Here is a 13,427-nt window from a genome sequence, read left to right on the forward strand (position 1 = left end):
TACACTCTTGGCAAGAAGGCTTTTTGTGGGAATGTTGCCGTTTTCTAATCTTTTCACCACATAGAATCGTTGAGATTTTCGCAGATGCATAGTATAGGTGGTTGAGATTTGTGATATCAACATCATTAGCTGAAATTATATCCTTAAGTGCAAGGCGGATTTTACCAATTATTTTCAGGTTTTGGTTAGAATTGCGGCTTTCTGGGAGAGTATCACGTTCATCCATACTGGTTTCTTTAATTTTCAGCCATTCAATCATGATTTGATTTTTTAGCTCATGTAGTTCTGTTGGGTCAATATTTGTGTGACTTTCTTCATCTATTTGATGTTCATCTGTCTTAGTGTTTATGATTGGTTCAGGGAGTATTTCACTTTGCCTATCAATTATACTAACTCTTTCAATCCTTACTGCGTTTTTATCAGCTCTGGACTGGTCTATAATTATTTCCTCTGTATTATCTTCTTTAGCTGTAGTTTCGTTCTTTTTATCCATTACTGCTTGTTTAATTTGGTCAGTCTCTACTTCAGTCAGTAATTTTTTTTTATAATGTTTCTTCTGATGTTGGCAAGTTTGTTACTGTCTATGTAGGGTCTTACTTCAGGGTGTTTCTGTCTCCAGTAGGTTTGTACAATATTAGATTTATCTGTGGGGAAATATATGGCATGGTAAAAGGCCATAAGAACTTCATAATTATCTTCCCTAGACCGTTTTTCATTCTTTTTCTTTTGGTTATTTGATGATGGGCATGGATGGCCATCTGCTGGAATATTCCGATTGTGGGGTACGTCCAGCTCCTGTGTGTCAGGAAGATTTGAACCAGTAGCTGATTTTTCAACCCGAATCTGGTTCAGTATTCGGGTATGTGGTCTTTTGTAATCTGATCGATGACCATTGCGGTTTGTAATTTGTTTTGTTAACAGTGAGGTATGACGAGCTTCGATGCTTACATTAGGAGACGGATCTGTCAGTTTAGAGTTAATTTTTTGCGACAACACCATCTCCGTGTTCTCTGCATGTAAACGTTGTTTGTAGCGTAGCTTCTTAAGGCTAGCAGATCTGTATTCGTCTGTATTTTTTTTTGTTGATAGATTTATCTCCGAAAATAGTTTTTTTTTTTCACAGCTAATGAGGCCACTTTCTCCTCTCTCTCATTATAGATATAACCTGTCCACATCAATTTTGGGATGTAGACCCCCTTGTAGTGTCATCATTTTCCTGGGCTTTCTATGAAGCTCCTTAAGTTCATCACTTCTCCACTCTGTCACACCAGCACTATGTGTTGATAGCCAACCCATGTGTTGATAGCCAGTATCTTATTCCTACCAATTAACATTCTCTTTAACACCAGTTTAAGTTTCCATTTATATTCCTTTGATAGCAGCTTTGTCATTTAGTCTGATTCCAGGATGCCTAAGTACTTATTGCCATTTTCATCAATTTCTTCCATAACTAGCCCATCTGGTAATATAATTCCTTCCATCTTATCAATTCTACCTCACTTCAGTAGTAGCACTCCACACTTTTTATACCAAATTCCATTCCTATGTTTATGCTGAATGTATGAACTCTCTGTACAAGGGAATCAGTCTGTTTATAGGACTATCCCAAGAGCTTTAGGTCATCCACAAATAGCAGGCGGTTTATCTTAAATTCACATCTTCAAGTAATGAAACTGTTCTGTATGCTCTCGTTCAGTATGCAAGAATTGCTGAATGTGAATTTATGTCAAACACCAGCTGCCACATATAGGATGGATTCAGGTATCAGCTGAGTCTGTTGTGAAGATCATTCCACCTATAATTAGCTTTTGTGGACTTGGAGAAAGCCTTTGACAGGATCCCCCAATCCCTTATCTGGTGGGTGAGGCAGAAACTGGAGATTGACAGATGGTTAATAAGGCTGTACAGGCCTTTTACAGAGAGGCTGTTAGTAAGGTTAGGATTGGCAATGAGTACAGTGATGAATTCCGGGTAGAAGTTGGCATCCACCAAGGCTCAGCCCTTAGTCCCCTTCTATTCATCATAGTTCTCCAGGCAATAACAAAGGAATTCAAGACAGTTTGCCCCTGGGAGCTCCTCTATGCTGATAACCTAGCCCTCATAGCAGAATCTCTACCGGAACTAGAGAAGAAATTTTGTGTGTGGAAGCTAGGTTTAGAATCGAAAGGCCTTGGAGTCAATGTAGCAAAGACCAAAGTTCTAGTAAGTAGGAAGGCAAACTCACCACATAGCCCTTCAGGTAGGTGGCCTTGCTCAATCTGTGGAACAGGTGTAGGTAGAAACTCCATAAGATGTACCCAGTGTAAGCTATGGACACATAAGAGGTGCAGCAATATCAAAGGAAAATTAACCGGGAAGATAGCTTTCATGTGTGGCAGATGCAAAGGGGCAATAGACACCATTGATGCTCAGAAAACAGATTCCATTACACTCCTGGGGGAGAAACTAGAAGTAGTTGATAGTTTCTTCTACCTAGGTGACCAAGTTAGTAGCAGGGGTGGATGCTCAGAGAATGTTATCACTAGAATAAGAATAGCCTGGGAAAAGTTTAGGAAGCTTCTTCCCCTACTGGTGACAAAGGGTCTCTCGCTCAGAGTGAAAGGTAGATTGTACGACGCATGTGTGCGAACTGCCATGCTTCACAGCAGTGAAACATGGGCTGTGACTGCAGAGGACATGTGTAGGCTCAAAAGAAATGAAGCTAGCATAATCTGCTGGATGTGTAATGTCAGTGTCCATGCACGACAGAGTGTAAGCACCCTGAGAGAAATGCTGGGCATAGAAGCATTGGATGCAGCTTGCAGGAGAAACGCTTGCATTGGTATGGTCATGTACTATGGATGGATGAGGAGAGATTTGTGAAGAAGTGCCATTCCCAAACTGTTGACGGAATCCAGGGTAGAGGTAGACCCAGGAAGACATGGGACGAGGTGATCAAGCATGACCTTCGTACGTTGAGCCTCACAGAGGCTATGACAAAAGCCCGAGACCTCTGGGAATATGCTGTGACTTTGAAGACCCAACGACTGAAGTGAGTTTATAGCTTGCAGGACGGCCTGCTGCGCTTGAGGAGACCTATTGTGTCAAGTTCATCAACATCAAAATAAAAATCGTATGGATATTGTAGTTGTGTTATTCATGCCGGTGGCACGTAGGGCCTCACAGAGGAAATGACAAAGACCGAGACCTCTGAGATATGCTGTGACTGTGAAGATCTGACAAATGAAGGGAGATCATGGCTCGCAGATGCCAGCGCCGCCTGACTGACGTCCATGTTGGTGACATGTAAAAGCACCAACCAATCGTGGCTGTCTGCCAGCCTCCTCTGGCCCCTGTGCTGGTGGCATGTAAAAAACATCCACTACACTCACGGAGTGGTTGGTGTTAGGAAGGGTATCCAGCTGTAGAAACACTGCCAGATTGGACTGGAGCCTGGTGCAGCCTTCTGGCTTCCCAGATCCTGGTCGAACCGCCCAACCCATGCTAGCATGGAAAACGGATGTTAAACAATGATGATGACATATATATATATATATATATATATAAAAAAATAAGCAGCAAAGATATCCAGAAGTAATGCAATACGATTGTTTCATGCAACTCCATTTAATTGAACAATGCAATCATTTCATTACATCAATTTAAAATGTAGAGCAATCTTCAGGTGCACAAAGACATAGAATTTAATTAAATTAGAACAGATAGACACATTAAATCTCCAAGAAGTTAAGGAGATAGACAAAGAACATGTTGTACCCACAACAGTATGGTTGTAACTAAAATTTTCAAGGAGACACTTCCTGTCACTGATTTTTTGGGGGTTATTTTATTTTATTTTATTTTATGGGGTCAGTTTTAATTTATAGACTAGTTTATCAAATGCCTCGTATATTTAAGGCTGAGAGAAATAGAGGGCAGTATTAGTTTGAGATAAGGGTTGAAGCAGTAGACAGACATTCTAGATGGTATAGCCATAAAAATTAAGATTTATTAGAAGCAATGTCATGAGGTTTAGTAAGAGAAAATTATTGTTGTTGTTGTTATTTTTATAGCTGCCTTAAATAAATCTAATCCTTGTACTCCTATTAGTTCATACTCAGCTTATATAAAGTAATACTGGTATCTCCACATCTTAAAATTAGTTCAATTTTAATTAAATCAGTATATAGTTGACATGGTCTTTAACCTCTGTTGCCCCCTCCTTATTAAAAAACCAATTAAATCCATTTGATCAATCTCTATAGAAACCATATAATAAGTTAATATTTTAGATAAGTAATAAGTATATAGATATTAATCTATTTCTTTGCAATTTCTTTTTTCCTCTCACTATTGTGGTAAAAAATTTGGTTTTTACTCAAAATATTCAAAGAAGCGGTATCCTTTTGTTAAAATTTTCATTCTTAATAATCTTCTTGATTACCCTAAAAAAAAATTTAACCTTGTATAGTATGACAATATTGTTTGAAATGATCTTTAGAAATTACTTGATTTTTCTCTTTCTTAAATGGCTCTACCCTCCTGATCGTAGTTTTTATAAGGACCTTTATATAAATTACCTTTCTAAACGAGTACCACTAAGAAACTATAAATATCATGTAGGGAGTAATAATAACAATTTCTTAAACCTATAATATAACCCTTAATTTAAAAAAAAGATTAGTGTAAAATATAATTGTTCCATAACTTAAATATTCCTTTAGCCGATATCAAACATCAGTGTTTTATAGATATTAGCTAAATGAGTAAATATAATTTTTAGTCTAATATATTTTGAATTATTATATTTTTTCTAAAAAATCTTCTCTATTGGTGAACAAACTACATATACTTTACCATAGTATTGGTAATTAAAACCTTTTTATTCTTTTTCTATGGTGTTCTGCCCTTGATTATTTTATTTTATTTTATAATTAGCCTTTATTTATAAAATTATTCTGAGTTTTGTATCTCTATAAATTCATACTTGGCTTATATAAAACACTACTTATAAGAAAACTGCTTAGATTAAAATTTTATTAATATATAATTAGCATGTTCTTTTACCTCAATACTCCTTTATTAATACCAGTAAATATCATTTAATCAATATTCACAAATACCATCTGATGAGTATTTAAGTATACAAAATGTATAAATATTAAACTATTTCTATATAATTTCTTTTCCTCCCCCTATTGTGGTAAAAGTTTGATATATACCCAAAAGTATTCATAAATTTCTATCCTTTTGTTACAATATTCTTCTTAATAATCTTTTGAATAACCCTAAACTTCAACTGTATACAATATAGTAATATTGTTTTAAAGTATTTAACTATAAAAAAAATATTATTTTAACCCCCCCCCCCGTTTCATTATTAATAGTCTTCTAGTGGGCAACCACTTAATTATCAGCTAACATCTTGTTTTAAGTTTTCCCCTACTAAACCTCATGACATTGCTTCTTATAAATCTTAATTTTTATGACTATACCATCTAAAATGTCTGTCTACTGCCTCAACCCTTACCCCAAACAAATACTGCCCTCTGTTTCACTCAGTCTATAAATTAAAACTGACCCCATTAAAAGAAATTTAAAAAATAAAAATAAATTAAAAATTTAAAAAATACAAAAAACAGTGACAGGCAGTGTCTCCTTGAAAGTTTTAGTTACGATCATACTGTTGTAAGTACATGTTTTTGTCTATCTCCTTAACTTCTTGGAAATTTTAGATATAATTATACTAATGTGTCCATCTGTTCTAATTTGATTAAATTATATGTCTTTGTGCACCTGAAGATTACTCTACATTTTAGATTGATGTAATGATTGCATTGTTCAATTAAATGGAGTTGCATGAAACGATCGTGCTGCATTACCTCTGGATATCCTTGTTGCTTATTTTGATTTTAATCACTTTATTTTGAAATTGTATGGATAATACCATACTAAATTCTGGTGCATCAACTTAAGTAACATATTCATCTGAATCTAAATTTATATATATTGTCACTCTAAGAATATTTCCACAAATTTTTATATTCTCACAGAAAATTTTAATATATTTATTAAACATATTGTATTTTGATTTTTGTATATATTTTATTTTATGTACACACTTCAATGGAGCTTATAATTACAATCTAATCTACCTTGAAATTTTATCCACCCCTCAAAGCCACATTTTATTCTTTTACTTATTCCATTCATTTGACTGTAGCCATGCTGGAGCACCACTTTGAAGGGTTTATAGTCAAACAAATCAACCCTAGGACTTATTCCTTAAGCCTAGTACTTATTCTATTAGTCACTCCTACTGAACTGCCAAGTTACAGAGACGTAAACTCACAACACAGGATGTCATGCAGTGATTGGGTGGGGGGACAAACACAGACACAATGACACACACACAGATATATACATACATATATATATATACAACAGGCTTCTTTCAGTTTCTGCCTACCAAATCCACTCACAAGGCTTTGGTCAGCTTGAGGCTGCCCAAGGTGCCATGCAGTGGAACTGAAACTGGAACTATGTGGTTGGGAAGCAAACTTCTTACCACACAGCTACATCTGCACCTATAGCAAGCTTCATACCACACAGCCACACTTGCATCTATGTTTGAATATTTTGTTCTAAGAATTGTTTAGTCGCCTTTATTAGTATTTATATTATGTTAATAACATTGAATTTACTGATGTAATTTTTCATTTTACTCCTATTTTATCATCTATATTGTCATTCAATTTGAAGCTCTTATCCTTCTTCCTAAGAGAGAGCTGATAATCGTCATGATGATCTTGTATCTGGGGGATTCTTGGATTGGCCCTAGTTGGGGATCCTGTATGAAGAGAGTTATATCTTCATCTTCATCTTTATCATCATTATCATCACATATTTATATATTATGTATACTTTTCACCTCATTTGTTTTTTCCTTCACTTTTTTTGTATAAACCCTAGCATTTTATGTAACCCATCTTTGACATACCCTCGTCATTAAATGCTCCTGTGGCAAATAATAAAAATCATTATTATTATTATTACTGAGTGGAGCAGATAGCAGAATCAAGTAAAAATAAAGAGTCAACATTGCCTTTCATCCCTCTCTAAAGTCTATAAGGACAATACATATACTAATCTTAATTTAATAAACTATATCAACCCTTCACCAATTCCTTTAAATTATGGACTTGTGTGTCAAAGTTACAAATCTTGATTATTAGTGCAGTAGAAACAGTAGTGTAATTGACTAAAAGCTGGTCGACCAACCTTCCCTACAGATATCAATTGCATTGATCTTACTGATTTAAGAAGGGTCTGCAAAAGTTATGGACACTGTGTTTCCCTCTCCAACTAAATAATAATATTGATTTTCTTGCATTGGTGTAAGGTCACAAATTTAGAAAGAATGGTGTAGTCAGTTGCCTGACTGTTTACTTGTTTAAATCTCCGAAAGATGAAACACAGTCAATTCTGGTAGGATTTTGAACTCAGAAGGAAAAGTGATATTACTATTGTGAAACAGTTTGTCTAGTGCTCTACCAATTCTGACATCCACCACCCCAATAATAAAATGGATAATCAGGCCAAAACAGCAATAGCTTGACCTGCTAGAAATAAGGGCTAAATTTCACTCAGACCACAGACTACCATTTTAAAAAAGAAGGATACAAATTTGATGGCTGAAAGAAAAAAGATGGGACGGTCATGGCTGAAATGCCTGCTGAATCCGGGCTGGCCTTTGGTTAAATAGCAGAATCAGTAGTAAGCATAATAGCCAAAGAGGGAGCTTCTATATAGTTGTTCAACTTGTTGAGAATTGTAGGCAAATCTCCATCAAATCATATGCTAGTACTGGGGATAATGTAGAAATTATGGCTTAAAAACAAACGATATGATTAAGTTATGAATGACTCTGGTCACTGGCTGTTCTGTCAAATCTAACCTAAGAGTTAAGCAACTCAAGAAGTTAAAATTTTTCTCAAACTACTTAGAGAATTTGAGACTGTCACTAATCTACTCAATTTAACAATAACTTCTCCTTCAAATATCTTCCTATTACCACTAATTTAGGAACCACAAGGGCTATATATGTATGCTCCCATCAAAAGCTGCACAGCTACAATCAGAACACTGTTCAAATCATAAAGTGCAACTCAAGCAATACCAGATAATGCATGCCCTTAACACAATGTGCACGCTTTATTTATTTTTTAAAATTTGCATGACCAATACTGATTATGCATGAGTCCATGCATAATCAGTAATACTCAGCAGCCAGTACTAGTACCAGCTTTACTGTTTTAAAACAAATCATGCATAGTTCTTTTACATGACAAATCAATATAAATCTAGTTTAAAAGAATTCTTTTAAACTAGATTTATTAAATTTGACAAATTGTAACTGACTAAACCATAGATTTTATTATCTATAATAGATTTTTTTGTATAATAATGTTATTGATCTTATTTGGAAACAATATAACTTCTACATTTGTCCACAATGAAATACTGTAAATATATGCATTCATGTATCTATCTGTAGATATTCTTCCTGTTGAATTTTTCATATTGTTATTAGGTTCATTTAAATTGGAATCAATTTCATACATTGAATATTGTCAAGGCAGCTCTACTCATGTCCTTGAAGCTATTAATTATAGGACCATTGCAAAACTGACCTTGGCTATCATGGCAACCTCATTAATTTTTAGAATCCTGTAGATATTATTTTATATCAGTGATCTCATTGAATGAACATATTTGACTCCTTGTCTTCAGCATGGATTTGAAGAAATTCTGTTTATATTATTTTGCCAACTCAATAGACAGTCACGTATTTACAAGAGATAATGCCTTCTTATGCAACAGTCAGTCTCATAAATAAATGAAACTGAGTATCTCATACCTTTATTTACATGAAGAAGTTCATACGCATCAAACAAAATAACCTGCAAAGACTTACTTGTTGAATTATCATTCACATTTGAACTGCTATACTCATCTTGCAGCAATATTGAGCAAACAAGGCAAGTTCTACATGGCTGCTCCAGCTACAAGTGATAGCAACCAAATCTTCCTCAATCCCCAGTCATAAAAATGAACACATTGGATAATTCAGTTCTAGATAAGCAATGCCTGATATAAAAAAGAAAAGATTGATCATAGCTGGAATGCTTTTGACTATAACTCTGTTCAGTCAAGTCTAACCTGGGGGTAAACAGGAAAACCTAGGCAGTACATAATATGTTATGCATGACTCCAGATGAAAATTATTCAGAACTTTAAAAATATTATATTTCTGTAAAACCTTTCTTAGTAGCTATATTTTCAAACTCTATATTTTAAAAATATCGCTATATTGAAAAGTAAATTGCTGCCAATTTTATTTACTTATTTATTTATTTATTTATTTATTATTATTTATTTATTTATTTATTTATTTATTTATCTATCTATTTATTTATTAAGCTTACCATCGAATCTATCCTTGCACATCACTTGGTCCACTGAGCCAAATGCCTTCTACTGGAACTGAACAGCCTATAAGTTATGTGCAATACACTGGAGGGTCTATCAACCAACCTCATGCACAACCACCTTATCTGTCAAAAAATACCCGGTCACACCCTATGGCTTCTCAACAGCGCCCTCCACCACATATAAACCCTATTGAAACACGTTAGTAGCCTTCTTTTCTTCATGCTATCTTTCTTTCTTACCTGCATTATTTCACCTAGAGAATGGCTGAAACTGCTATAATTAAATATTTTTCATCATCATCATGACTTTTACATCTGCTTTATTTCATGCTAGCATGAGTTAGATGAGACTTATTTGAAGTATTTTACAGTTGGATGCCCTTCCTGACACCAACACTTGCTTGTTTTCATGATGCTGAGCTTCACAAAAGAGTTGACAAGAGACCACAATGACTGGCTAGAGAACCTCCACATTCCCATGCAAGCGGGGCTCTTATACTTCCTTAACACCTTTTCCTCTTTCTCTTGTTATCTTGCCTCTACAAACACCACCTACTCATACACAGTGTATCCTGTTGCCTATATAATATTGTATAGTAGTGGATTTCCTATTCAATCCATCCCACCATCCTTATCAATCCTTTTTGTCTCTCCCTTTCTCTCTCCTTGTCTATCTCTCCTCTCTCTCCTTCTCTCTCTCCCTCTCTCTCCTTCTCTCTCCTTTTCCCTCCTTTCTCTCCCCCTCTCTCCTCCCCTCTCTCCCCTCTCTCCTTTTTCCTCCTCTCTCTCCCCCACTATCTATCTATGTGTCTGTCTGTTTGTCTGGCTATCCATCTATTTATCTATCTGTCTGCCTAACTATTTCTGTTTGTCTGTCCATCCATCAATCCTTCCTACTGTTTGTTTTCCATTATTCACTCTCAGTCCCTTCTGTTACTATCTCCTCTGTTATCCTCTCCAATAAATTTGTTCCTCAAATCATACTTTTGCTTCTCTCACTATCTAAGCTCAGCTTATGACATTACCATCTTTGAATAATCGAGGGTTCCTTAGACTTGTAAGCTGCATTGCAACCTCACTAGTACCGGTGCCAGGTTAAAATATACCCAGTTCAGTGTATAGCATTTTGGGAATCAAGTAGAGACAACAAAAGATCAAGGAGACATCACAATTTCTCATACTAGTGCTATAAAATTCACTCAGTATACTCTGTAAAGGGGTTAGGCTCAGGAAAGACATCTAACTATAGAATCCATGTCAAAAGTGAAACATACAAATGGGATTTGGTCATTTCATTCATTTAACAAAATAGTAACTCTAAGTGACGTGGACTATGACAATATATTGAACTCATTCCCACTTGGAAAGCAGGCATGAAATGGTGACAATAATAATTATATGTATGTGAATGCACTTGTGTCCATGTGAGCATATATCTGTGTGTATAGTTGTCTAAGAATCAATGAGTCAGAAAATAAATAGATGTATTTGCTGATTTTACCAATGGTTCATACACAAGAGATTGGGAAAACTAATCAAGGTACACATTACAAGTGCTAGTAGACATTGACTTTTTCCTATAGGAGGTCAGAAAGTGTAACATTCAGTTTACAGGTGTCATAGTATAGAAAATAGAATTTTAAAAAATCACAGAAGAAAACATTGCAAGAAAACTTTTGTTCATTAGAGTTATGTCCCTTGGATAGAAATCAGATCAGAAAGTGCCACCAGGTTGTATATAGATTAAATAATAGTATTTTAGTTTTCACTTAATGTATATTTTATATTTTGTATTATATATATATATATATATATATATATATATATATATATATATATATATAACGGGAAGCTTTATGAAAATAGACAAAAGACGAAGGCAGGTTTACGGAAATAAACAAATGACGAAGGCAGGTGGAATACAAACAAACAATTGTATTAGTATGGCACTCAGGAAATATAAATAAAACAAGTCTTTAACGTTTCGAGCCTACGCTCTTCAACAGAAAGATACACAGAGAAGAAACACAGAAAGAAGGAGAGAAAAAAATATGCGTGCAGAAGCTAGCGAATCAACATGGCGATCTGATTTCAGCCAGAAGTCAAAGATCAAACATGAGACGCAAGAGCGAAATTAGGAGAGATAATAGGGTTGAATGACCTCGCTCATATATATATATATGTTTTATTGGTAAAAACGGTAAGATAACAAAAGAAAGAAAGAGACCTCAACATTATGTAAATAGAGGAAATTTATCTATAAAATAATATGTTACAATTACTCAAAAGTCAAGATAAAACTCTGAGTTTCAGATGCCGAAGTGGAAATCCACAACACCATCTCTTCGGTTATCTGGCCATCTGAAAAAACGCTATGAAAAAATACCATTATATAAAGGGAAATTACTGTGTTATAATTCTGCTACTTATATAAAATAAGATTAAAATTTCATAGTAAAACACGTAAATATGGCTAGTCATATGCTCACATGTGCGCTCGCGGACCCACGTGCGTACTTATACGTCACTATGAAAACGTACACATCTTCACTAGCATTTTTCGCCAAATATATATGCATATATATACAAACTTATACACACACACACACATGCGTACTGTAAAAGTTCATACATACGTCTATATACACACAAGCACAAGAAAAACCATGGTTAAAGGTAACAGAAAAAAACATAAGGAAGTATACAAAGCATAAAAACCACGTTCATATACGGACATGCCCTTATGCACTCATACAGACACATGCCCATATATGTACATACCCGCACATGTTTATATACGCATACATACACACGCATATATGAAAAATGAATATACATATGCCCCCCCCAAAAAAAAACCCTAAAAAAATGGAAAAATACTAAGTAAAAACGTCTATATATATGCATTCTTATGCCCGCACACATGCACACATCTAAAACTGCCCACTCATACATATTCACACACGTGTACAAATGAATCTATATACACGTCTATATAGGCACAGGAAAAAATGCAGGATAGAAAAGTACAGAAAAAATTATTATGTGTGAAAATATATAAAATATATGAAATAATAAAAAAAAAATAATAAAAAACTTTTTGGGACATAAATATAGAAAGCAAGTTCTATCTTTTTTCTTTAGGGGACCAAAAACGTAACAAAAATTTTGTCACATGTGGGCATGATCCAAAAAGTTCTGTCCTTGAGTTTAGACATGTAGTAGGGTCTAAGCTGCTTTTCCAGATAAGCCATCTCTCCATGTCGCATAGACCACACTTTCCGCTGCCGTTGGTGTAGGGCTTACATTTGGCCAAAATCTTCCAATGGATGTTATAATCGACACCTTTATCTTTTAAAGACCAAATATGATTAGATAATTTTGTCGCTTTTCTTTTGTTCCAGTGCCTAAAACTCAAGGTGTGGTTATTGAACCTGGCCTTGAAATTACCCTCTGTAAGGCCCACGTATTTCCTCGTCGAAATGGTGTCTTTAGTGGTTATAGAGTTCACGGTAGCTTCATAGATGATGGTATCGGACATGCAAGCTCCATTTATGTTTTAAATATTTTAATTAATTGTATTTTGATTTTCTAGTAATGATATATCATAGTTTGTTATTCGTTTCTTATATAAGTTAAAATTTATTTTCATGGATATAGTAAATATTTATACCTATTTATTCTAGTTTTATTTACACTAGAATATATTTAAGATATTTCGTGTTTTACCAGATTATATACATATATTTATTTATTTTATTGCTTTTATCTTGGACCTGAAGAGTGGCTATATATAAATTCAATTGATTTTACTATTATCAGGTTTTAAATATAGCCACGAAACACGTGTAGTCCTTTTACCAATTATATACTTTTTATTTATTATTTTGTACAGTACTTAATGATTAGTATATGTTTTTATCTTATATTTAATTTTTTTATATATGGTATAAT

At 34.4% G+C, this 13,427-nt stretch overlaps 1 protein-coding gene across 15 annotated transcripts in view; it reads left to right on the plus strand.

The window, feature by feature from the left end:
• The window catches only part of LOC115216158 (sickle tail protein-like), a 460,762-nt gene that overhangs the window by 292,331 nt on the left and 155,004 nt on the right, over positions 1-13,427 (plus strand). For 14 of the 15 annotated variants that reach the window (XM_036506375.1, XM_036506376.1, XM_036506377.1 and 11 more), the window contains one exon: positions 9,463-9,672. The exons of the other annotated variant lie outside the window; for it this stretch is intronic. In XM_036506375.1, the coding sequence (XP_036362268.1) occupies positions 9,463-9,672 (210 nt within the window). The remainder of the gene's footprint in view (positions 1-9,462; positions 9,673-13,427) is intronic. 15 annotated transcript variants of the gene reach the window in all.

The sequence above is a fragment of the Octopus sinensis genome, linkage group LG10, assembly GCF_006345805.1.
Source record: "Octopus sinensis linkage group LG10, ASM634580v1, whole genome shotgun sequence".
Lineage (NCBI taxonomy): Eukaryota > Metazoa > Mollusca > Cephalopoda > Octopoda > Octopodidae > Octopus > Octopus sinensis.